The sequence below is a fragment of the Monodon monoceros genome, unplaced genomic scaffold (assembly GCF_005190385.1).
Source record: "Monodon monoceros isolate NGI ecotype Baffin Bay Population unplaced genomic scaffold, NGI_Narwhal_1 Super_Scaffold_18, whole genome shotgun sequence".
NCBI lineage: Eukaryota > Metazoa > Chordata > Mammalia > Artiodactyla > Monodontidae > Monodon > Monodon monoceros.
The window spans coordinates 165,735,636-165,746,502 of record NW_021703774.1 but is presented as its reverse complement, the minus strand read 5'-3'; the positions used below and the strand labels follow the sequence as shown (position 1 = coordinate 165,746,502).

Genomic DNA, 10,867 nt, shown 5'->3' with positions numbered 1-10,867 from the left:
ACACCCATCGAGTCACAGTTTTTGGATGGAAGCTTCCTGGTTGGTACAAATGGGAGGGGGTGCCAGGGAGCAGAGGGGGAAGAGTTTGGGGTGGCATCCTGGCTCTGCCTTTTGTTGGTTGTGGGACCTGTGGAGGTGCCTGTTCCCATTCTGAGCCTCAGGTTGCTCATCTGTAAAATGGGGATAATAATGTCCGTATCTGCCAACACTGATATTGTCACAAAGCCACAGAGCCTAGCACAGGGGACCTCTGATGGGCAAGTAGGGTCGCCAGCTCTTGACTGTGTGTCTTGAATAAATGGACCTCGTGTATCATCATCTAACATACACAGCTTTCATGCAGAAAGGAGAGAGGAATTGGGTGGAAAGAGGGCAACACTGATTAACTATTTTCTCCTCCTGTTTCATTCTCCTCCTGTTTCATTCATTCAGATCTGGCCTCTGCATAATGACAACAACAACAACAGCAATAACACAGTTAATTTTAAAAGAGGGATTACTATGGGCCAGGCACTGTGCTAAGGCTTAACATGCATTAATCTTGTTTAATACATTAGCCTCATCTTTTCTTTTTAGTATTTCCATCTATACTTCACACTCGAGGAAACCTAGATTTCTCATATAAGGTCACCTGGCTGGCCAGTGGTATAATGGAATTTTTTTTTTTTTTTTTTTGGCTGCAGGGCGCAGCTTGCGGATCTTAGCTCCCTGACCAGGGATCAAACCCGGGCCCTTGGCAGTGAGAGAGTGGAGTCCTAACCACTGGACCGCCAGGGAATTCCCTGGAATTTGAACCCAGCACCCGTAGTTCTTTATTCCTATTACGCTCTCTAGCATGAGCCACTGAGCTTCACATGGAAGGAAAACCCCTCGGTCAGCTGTTTCACAGATGTGTGTTATGGGCAGGAGGGTGTGGGTGGCTCCAGGTGCCCCAGCCACGTAGCTGGAAATACCACTAATCACATATGAATGACAGATTGTGACTCCTTATATGAAAATATTATCCATCCATCCATCCAAAGTTAGTTTCCCTAAAAGCCAAGCCTGAGATGGGAATTCTTGTGCAAGTGAATGATTTATTGAGGGAGTGGTCTCAGGAGAAACCTGTAGGAGGACAAGGAAAATAGGATAGGCCAGGGGACAAAGCAAGACATCTAGCCTGACCCCACGAGGATCACTGGGGCACACAGCGTGTGACCCAGACGGTCCTGCACGAGGCGGGGGGCAGTTATGCCCTACATGGTATTATTCTCCCAACTCATTGGTTAGAGGTGGGCGGGGTGGGGTGGGCGATGGGCACGGTAGCTCCCAGCAGCCAAGGGCAATCCTCAAGAGAAGGAGGCCGATGTGAGCACGTGGCAGCCAACACCTGGCTTAGCTGGCACGAACACCACCCGCCCCCACCACCATCTCTCCATTATGGGCTCCCTTGATCTCAAAGCATTGATTGAGCACCTATTACGTGGGGCAGCAGAGGAAACAAAGATGAAACTGATGTGGCCTCCATCTTCCGGGAGCTCCAGTCTGGTCCAGGGAGGTCAGAGCAGTCTGGACCATCATAGGCCACTCAAGCGAGAGCTTGGCAAGTTGTAGACCCATAAAGTGCTGTGGGAGCTCAAAGGCGGGAGTGAGCCCTTAGGACTGGGGAGGAATCAGCCAGGGAAGACTCCTGTAGGAAGTTGCCCTTGGACCCCAAGGAGCCTAGCGTGGGCTTAGCCACCTGGAGACGGCAGGACAGTGGAGCATCGCTGTAGAAGTCCAGGCTGAGCAAACACCTGGCAACGGGAGAGGAACGGGTGCCTGGAGGACACATGGCCTGTGGACCAGGTGCCTGGAGCAAAGGGAGTGGGCTGCTTGGTCCAGCCTGTCAACAGCAAATTGGCACTTGCCACTGGCACTTGCCAACTACCTCTACGAGGACTCAGTGATGAGCTGCTGCAGCCTCTGACCTTCAACACCCCCTGAAAGGAGCTCAGGGTGGAGAGCAGGAATGAGGCCCTCTGTGCTCTGGGAAAACTGGCGGAACAGGCCTTTAGATAGTTAGATATTTTCAGGAGCTGATTTTATGAGCCCAATACTTGCATCTCCTCAAATCTAGAAAAGCACTAAAATCCTTCACGGTGATTTCTGTTCCTCGGGACTGGCCATAACCTTCACGAGACTAGCAGCAAACTTCTGCAAAAAAATGTGCTCGATGGCCTGTGCTCCCCCTTCACCAAAATCACATATATACTGATCTTCCCCCCTACCTCTTTGGAGCAGTTTCTCAGAGCTATCTGAGGTGCTGTCTCCCAGGCTATAGTCCTCATTTTGCCCCAAATAAAACTTAACTCGCAACTCTCATGTTGTGTTTTTTTTTTTTAAGTTGACAAGCCCTTCCCTCAAAAAGTATTTACGGAGTCCCTTCTGGGTTCTGGGCACTGCTTTGGGCACCAGGGATGCAACTGAGTCCAAGACAGACATAGGCCATGCCCGCAAGGATCCCCAAGCTTCCAAGGGAGAGGGACACAGTGCCAGACAGTGCAGGTCCCAAACTCCGCCCCTATCCTGGGTGGTGGAGGACCTTGGGGTTTTAAGAAGTAGAGTCATGCAGACAGAAAGATCAATATCACCCTTTAGCGAGGTCACTCCAGTGGCAGCTTGGACGGTGCATTGGACTGGTGGGGGGGGGACCTGGGGAGGGGGGTGCCTGGAGCGGCAGTAGAGGGAGAATCTGCCGCACCTCGCCCCCAGACCCCACGCCCAACGCCCGCTGCTTTGGCCTAAACACCATCCCTGGGGGCTCCCTGGCCTTGGCTTTTCCTAAGACCCCATTCCACCCTCAGGGGAGACAGCTGCTGCCTTGGCTGGGAAGATTTAGAAGGTCCAAGAGGCAAGGTGGGGGGGTGGGGGAAGGCCAAGACCCTCCCTCTTCCAGGGAGTGTTTTAAAGAAGCCAGGCTGGTTCAGGGGTTAGATCCCGGGGGGGTGGCAGTGGTCCTGCAGGACTTCCGGAGCTCAAGAAGCCAGGAGCGGGGTAGGGGGCGTGGCACGGTGCAGGGGGCTCCTCCTAGCACGTGGGGGTCTGGCCCTTGCAGCTGGGCCGCCAGTAGTAACGCAGGTGGTTCTTGTAGGTGTCCAGGTTCCGCTGCAGGCAGAGCGCCAGCTCCTCGTCACAGGTGCACAGCTGCTGCTCACACCAGCTCCCCTTGTCAGCTGCGGGGTGGAGGAGGAGGGCACTTAGCATCTATCCCTTCCCCAGCCGGGGCAGGGGTGGCTCAGGACCCCTGGAGGGAGACGCTGACGGCAGCTCAGCCCTTGCATGGCTTTTGGTACCCTTGCCAGCTACTCTGACTCTAGCTCTGTGACCTTGGGCACGGGCCATGGCCTCCCTGTGTGCCATTGCTCCTTTGTTTATTCATCCCTTCAGAAAACAGTTGAGCACCTATCCTGTGGCAGGCCCTGGGGGGAAAGGACTGAACAGAATGGACACGTGAGGTTCACACTCCCCTGGGGAGGTCAGATATCAGAGAACCACAGAAATGAGTGCCAGCAACTGTGCTACCCGGGAGTGAGGAACAATGCAGGGGCTACGAGATGGGAAACGGGTGGGATCTGACTCAGTGTCAAGAGCCATTTGAGCTGAGATCGGAAGGGTTTGCCCCCATTCCCGAAAGTCAGGGTGGAGGAGGGGACTGTTCCAGGCAGGTGGAACAGCATGCACAAAGCCTCTGGGGAAAGGACCACGGTGCTTCAGTTTCGTGATCTGTAAAATGGGGGTAAGAAGACCTGGACCTACTGTATAGCACTGGCAGCTGCACTCAATATTTTGAATAACCTATAAGGGAAAAGAATCTGAAAAAGAATAGGTATGTGTATATATACGTGTATATATAAAATATTAAAGCAAGAAGGCAAAGCCCTCAGCACATAGTAAGTGGTCAGTAAATGTTGACTATTACTGTTTTTATTGTTAAGTTCTCAATTAACAGTGACAGCTAATGAGCCCATTCAACTCCCAGCCCTGGGACCTGCCACCTTTCTCTGTGCATGGACCCAGGGGCCAGGTGACCTGGGTTACAGCCCAGGCTTCGTCATTTACATCTGTGTCACCCTGAGCAAACAGTTCACTCTAGTCTCAGTTTCCTTGTTTGTAAAATAGAGATCACCAGGGCGGTGCTGCTTCCTGGCTGGGCTGCTCTGAGGACAAATGATGATGAAAAAATCAAGAGTAACGTCGATAGCCTGTGTAATTTATCGAGCATGCATCTGCAGGGCCCATTATGTCTGCTCTTATTTTAGTTCTTGAACTGACTTTATGGAGTAGAATACTGTTATCTTCCTGAGTTTCCAGAGGAGGTTCAGAGAAGTTAAGCAATGTGTTCAAGGTCACACAGCTGGTCAATGGTGGGTCAGGGATCTAAGCTGGGGTCTGCCAGCCTTCCAGATCCACAAGGGGTCAAAGCCCCGATTGGACCTCCCCATACTCCTACCCCCATTCCTGCCTCTCCTCCACAGCCCAGCTACTGCCACTGGACACATGAGAAAAACACAGAGGTTGAGTAGCTTGTGCGTTGTCACACAGCACATTAAGGCAATGCAGGCTAGAACTCTCTTCCTCGGCCTCCAGCTCCAACCCTGAGGCCTGGGCACTCACAGCACTGGATGGTCCCCTGGGAAAACTTGTAGCTGTAGCGATCCAAGTGAATATTGCATTTGTGGTGCTTCAGGTGATGGTAGCAGCAGTCATGGATGTGGCAGCACCTGGAGGGAGAGGACACGGGGGTGGTGGTGATGAGTCCTTGGCCAGCTCGGGTCCCTGGCTGCCCCTGCCCCAGAGCAGAAATCGTGTGCCTATCTTGGAAGAGTCAAGGCCTGCAGGGTCTAGTCTTCTTTCTAGCTAACTCTTATTGTTTCCTGTGTATCAGGCACCTGTGCTATCTATGAATTCTCTCTTAAGCTTTTTGACCACCCTATGATGGAGGTGTTTGCATTATCCCCATTTCACAGATGAAGAAACTGAGACTCTGGGAGGTCAAGCCACTTGCCCAAGATCACACAGCCTGTAAGTGGTGGATGAGGGAACTGACCCCGGGCCTGGCTGGCTCTCATCCCTCCTCTGGCTAATCCCTAGGGTTACTGTGAAAACCAAATGTGATCATGGCAAAAAGAGGTAAGATTTTTAAAAAACAATGTTCAACGGCACTGGGGAGTGTGTGGGTATTCTAACTAGTTTGGGGTTGAGAGTACAAGGGGGCCTTTAGAGATTCTGGGGAACCCTCCAGAAGGGCTGGGGCTGGATTGGAGTTCAGTGGAGTTCCTAGCACATAGTACCAAATGAATAAATGGATGGAGAGGAAAGGGGAGGGTCCCTGGGTAGGGGCAGGGCATGATTGGGAGGAGTTACCAGTCTGTGGCATCTTTGGGTTGGCCTTTGCCACCAAATCCGCAGTGACAGCCATAGAGAAAATAGGAGAAGATGGGTCTCTTCCCCGTCACTCGTCTGATCATCTTGTTCAGGTCCAGTATCCCGCCCTGGGCTGGAATCACACCTGTCAAGGAGCCCAGCCACAAGGAGAGGACATGAATCTAAGTGGAGGCCAGTGGGCTGCAGGCCTGGCACCTGGATCAAACCAATGACCTTGGATAATAAAATGACAACAGGGCTTCCCTGGTGGTGCAGTCGTTGAGAGTCCGCCTGCCGATGCGGGGGACACGGGTTCGTGCCCCGGTCCGGGAAGATCACACATGCCGCGGAGCGGCTGGGCCCGTGAGCCATGGCCGCTGAGCCTGCGCGTCCGGAGCCTGTGCTCCGCAACGGGAGAGGCCACGGCAGTGTGAGGCCCGCGTACCGCAAAAAAAATAAATAAATGAAATAAATAAAATAAAATGACAACTAACACTAAGGCTATTGAAAATATAATGATAGTTGGTGAGTGCTTACCATGCATCTTTTCATCTAGTGACGTATTGACTCCATCCATCCCATGAGATAAACACTTTTTTTTTTTTTTTAATAAATAACCTTTTTCTTCTGGTGTATTCTAGATGTATGGAAAAGTTGCCAAGATCATACAGAGAGTTCTTATATAATCCTCATTCAGTTTCCTCTAATGTTATTGTCTTCTTAGATAATCGTGGTATATTTATGAAAACTAAAAAACCAACACTGGTACTATAAATACTATTTTTAATCCTCATTTTAGAGATGAACACACTGAGGCTCAGGAACTTGCTCCAGGTCATAGTAGTTGGTAAATAGAAGAGCCAGGATTGAAACCCAAGGCAGTCTGGTTCTGTTCTCTGTCTCTGGGCATTGAGTTCACATTCCATAAGAGGAAGACACCCTTCCTCTTACACTCACCCCACCTCCCCAGACCCCCAGCACAGCCTGTAGAGAAATCCACACATTAAACAGCATGCATGGCTCTCGTGGGAAGCAGTGTGATTTAGAAATCAATGATCTTCTTTTCTTTTTTTTTTTTTTTTTGCGGTACGCGGGCCTCTCACTGTTGTGGCCTCTCCCGTTGCGAAGCACAGGCTCCGGACGCGCAGGCTCAGCGGCCACGGCTCACGGGCCCAGCCGCTCCGCGGCATGTGGGATCTTCCCGGACCGGGGCACGAACCCGTGTCCCCTGCATCGGCAGGCGGACTCTCAACCACTGCGCCACCAGGGAAGCCCCGAAATCAATGACTTTCATGGATATTTTTCATTTCAGTCATAATATCTGCTGGTTAGAGTTGATCATAAGGGGAATTTATTTTATTGGGAGAGAGGAATACATTACGTTGAATTAGGAGAAATAAAATATATTAAGTCAATGAATTCAGGGGAGAATTTGGGAGAAACAGACAAGGTAAGAGGGGACTGGAATGTACCTGTGTGCAAGCTGGGGAGATGATCCAAGGACACAGATGGAGCCCAGAGTCTCAGGGAGACTGGGCTGGGGAGGCCCCCTCAGGTGACCCTAGTTTTGGAGCCCCCCCCCCCCCGCCAAGTAAATGATGTTATAATGAAAGCGCTACACTCAAATGAAGTAAGTAGTAAACCAGGGATGAGCCCCAGATTGGGGAAGGTTGGGATGGGAAGAGGTGGGGTTGGGATGAACTCATGCAGCAGACCAAGGGTTCGATCACAAGCAGGGTGCTTGCCTTGGGCTGTAGGTAAAAGTGACTGGTGGTGTCAGGGACTTGCAGGCAGGTCGTGTCCCCAGCATGTGGGAATCCACAATGCCACTGCTGTTTGCCACGGTGGCTGTAGATGTACGGGTGTTAAAGAGAAACCTTGCTAAGTTTTGACCATCCTAAGGAATGACCCCAGGCCCTCTGGAATTCCGGATTCGGTGATAAGGCACCAGAAAGCAGCCCACTGCCAAGAGAGTTACCGTCCACCCTGGAGGCCAACCAGGGACCTGAATTCAGAATCTCGCCTTTTTGCTGTACCTCTGTCCCCCCTAAGTCTAGCCCTTTCCATTTCAGCTTAGAAAAAGCCACCCAAATAAACTCACACCTGAAGGATGCAGCTGTTCCTTGCCAGGCAAACAATAAATTCAACTTTGATTCAGAATGCTTTCGGGTGGTCTTATTTCTCATAATTTTACAGTGAGGTCAACCCAGCCCTGGGAAATTGAGGAGCTCAACTTGTGGTCATGAGGGCTTCAGGCACTGGCTTAGATTGACAGAAATACCTGCCTGGGTTGCTTTTTCCATCCTCAGTTGTCACTGAGGGGGATGGAGCCCTTTCTCCCAAGGGTTAGCGGCAGTGGCAGGAGGTAACATCACTATTACTTACACTTGCTAAACACTTTGTAAACGTTTTCTCATTAGAGTCCTTCTAACAACCCAATGTAAAGGGTGCCATTGTGCCCACTTTACAGAAGAGGATATAGAGGGGTAGGGGGACTTGGGCAAGGTCATACGACTGGGAGGTGATGGGCCAGCATCTGAATGCAGGTTCATCTGTGTATTTTGTCTCTATACTGTATTGCGTCTTTGCATCTGAGAGATGAATTTCTGCAGCTTGATTGCAATTTTCCTAATGGTTTTTACTGTAACCTTGGAGATGTGTTCCTCCTGAGAATTTGGAAGTCCCCAAAATAACACAAAACCACATTTAAAAATGCAAATCCTTTCTCAAATCACATATTTTGAGATGGCTCAAGAAACAAAAACGCCAGTTTGCTAGGAACCAGATTTGTACATTTGATCTGCTAAAGATCAGATGGAAACTGCCCCATCTCCCAACGGTCAACAGAACCCTCTTCCCAGGTTCAAGGGAGATAATGAACATGCAAGAGTTCTAAAAATGTAGAGTGCTGTACATAGGTAAGAGATTGCTATTATCTGGTCAAAGGGACAGAGGGGAGCAGATCCATTTCTATAATTTGTGTCCGAAGTACCAGAGGCATCAGTTCAGCTGGACCACAGTTTCTGTAGTTTCCCGCCTTCGTATGCCACACAGCTTGGCGGTCCAGGGCTCTCTGGCCGAAGCCACTGTTCCAGGGGACTGACAGCCACTGATGGCTCCTTGCAGGGGGCCAAAGAGTTGGGGACTGCGAGGCCAGGGCAGTGAGGATCAGAGCAACAGCTCAGCTTAGGAAAGAGATATAGGGCATCTCTGCTTCCCTCCCTGCCTTCCCAGCTGTGGGTCCTGTCCCCACTTACCAGCAAACACCGCCAGCACGCACAGCGAGGCAAGTCGCATGATCCCAGCACAGAGCGGTGGAGGCAGCCGCTGGAAGTCCCCTTCCATGCTGGCAGCTCTTTATATCAGATGCAGCCCTACTGGAGCCTGCACGTACGCCTCCCAGCTCTGGACGAGGTCACCCATACTCTTTGTTTCCTCTTTTCCGGCAATGAGGAATTTTATTATTTTTGTTTCTAATATCGGTTTTTTCAACTTTTTGATCGCAGAAGAAACAAGTTCAGCATAGAAGATTTGGAAAACATAAGCAATGAGAAGAAATTTAAAATCACTTGTGAATCCATTCATCACCATTCATTTTTTAAAAAAAATTGACATACAACATTGTGCAAATTTAAGGCGTACAACATATTGATACATTATATATTAAACATGAGTTGTCATTGCAGCAATAATTAGCACTTCTATCATGTCACATAATTACAATTTCTTTTTGTGGTTGGCATAATTAAGATCTAGTCCCTCAGCAAGTTTGGCGATTATAACACAACATTGTTGTCTATATTCACTCTACTGTCTCTAGGACTTACTTGCTACTTGTTGCAAGTTTGTACCTTTAAACAACTTTGGTCCTATCCCTCCCCATCCCCTACTTCCTGGTAACCACCATTTTACTCTCTGTTTTTATATGTTTGGCTGTTTTAAATTCCACATATAAGTGATATTATATAGTATTTGTCTTTCTCTGTCTTACGTCTCACTTACCACAATGCCCTCAAGGTCTATCCATATTGCTGCAAATGGCAGGATATCCTTCTTTTTACGGCTGCATAATGTCCCATTGTGTACATATATACTCACATACATGGCATCTTTATCCCTTCACCCGTTGATGGGAGCTTAAGTTGTTTCCACTATTAATACTTTGGTGTATGTCCTTCTGGTTCTATTGCTATATACATCTTTCCGCACTTTTCCCTGACCGAATTAGGAAAATGTTACAGGTAGTACTTTGTAGTCTGTCTTTTCATTTACTAAAATAACTTGAACATATTTCTATGTTGTTAACTATTCTCCTGCAGAAATGTTTTGAAAGGCAGTCTTGTATTCCATTATATGACTATGCTCTTCATTTAACAAATCCCCTGTTCGTGGGCATGTAGGTCAATTTCGTACTCTTTTAGACCATACAGTGGTACAGTGAAAGAAATCTTTGTTGTTAAATCTCAGTTTCTGCCCAAAATTGTTTCTATAGGATCTACTCCTTAAGTGAACTTGCTGAGTCAAAGCACACACACAATTTGAAGGCAATTGACGTGTGTTGACTATTTACCCTGCAGAAGGTCTGCCCCAGATTACAATGGGAATCCTAATGAGGCAAATGGTGCGGACCCAGCCCAACTAGGGTGGAGATGCTGATGGCAGGACACACATGGCATTACAAAGGGATGGTCTGCCACCAAGGCTCCACTGGTAACCTTCCAAGGTTTGATGGAGAGTCCATGAGACCAGAAATTGGGTTTCTTCCGTGCCCGTCAGATAGCTGTTCAAGAACACAGTGCATAGGCTGACCTCTTTGCTGCTAGCTAATCAGTCCACCCAAAAAAGCGAGACACTGCTAGGTATTCTCCCTCTCCCTCTCCCAGCCCTCTTCGCTCTCTCTTTTAAATCTAATTTTCCTTTGTTCCTAGACTCAGTCACCAACTGATCATCTCCTATGTGAGAAAGCAATCTGCATGCACAATAATGAAGCAGCAAGTAAATGAAATGTCCCTGGCATATTCTTTGACACTCCTCCCCTCTTTGTGCTCAGTAGTCATTCCCTGGTACTCTTACCAATGTGGGACCTTACTGTACAGTCTTCTAGATCTGGGGTCTTGATGGGACATAGGACTACTCTCCAGAGCCCCAGCTTCCCCCAGGCTGGTATCATTTCAGGAGGAGCAAAAGTAGCCAGGACCTCTCTCTGCTGCTTCCAGAATAGATGCTACAAAAAGTTCTCAAAATCTGCTGTCCCAGATACTCGCAGAGGCCCCAGAGTACAGCTGAAAGGCTGAGTTTGAGATCAAAGGGACTGTGTTAAAACTCTGGCTTCTTCTCTTACCAGCTGTGGGACCCTGGGCAAATCACCTGACCTCATGAGCCTTGGCTTCCTCATTTGCAGAATGGGGACAATGTGGGGGCAACAGTCCCTCCCTCCTCTGATTGCTGTGGGGTTTAGAGAACACATGCACACAGCACACCG

The 10,867-nt window shown here is 49.2% G+C and overlaps 1 protein-coding gene across 1 annotated transcript; it reads right to left on the bottom strand.

Moving 5' to 3' along the window:
* Positions 1-1,064: 1,064 nt before the first annotated feature.
* PLA2G2D (phospholipase A2 group IID) lies at positions 1,065-8,892 on the bottom strand. Its single transcript, XM_029231195.1, has 4 exons — positions 8,643-8,892; positions 5,386-5,530; positions 4,636-4,742; positions 1,065-3,194 (listed from the first exon to the last, which is right to left on the bottom strand). The coding sequence occupies exons 1-4, from the start codon at positions 8,728-8,730 to the stop codon at positions 3,049-3,051; spliced, it is 486 nt and encodes a 161-aa protein (XP_029087028.1). The 5' UTR covers positions 8,731-8,892; the 3' UTR covers positions 1,065-3,048.
* Between the last annotated feature and the right edge of the window lie 1,975 nt (positions 8,893-10,867).

What these genes read in the sequence shown, in the direction of transcription:
- PLA2G2D (XM_029231195.1), bottom strand. Translation starts at nt 8,730, where the DNA reads ATGGAAGGGGACTTCCAGCGGCTGCCTCCACCGCTCTGTGCTGGGATC. An exon ending in CCCAAAGATGCCACAGACTG is followed by an intron (nt 4,743 to 5,385) that starts GTAACTCCTCCC and finishes CTCTCCCTCCAG; the next exon opens with GTGCTGCCACATCCATGACT. An exon ending in CCAGGGGACCATCCAGTGCT is followed by an intron (nt 3,195 to 4,635) that starts GTGAGTGCCCAG and finishes TCCACCCCGCAG; the next exon opens with CTGACAAGGGGAGCTGGTGT.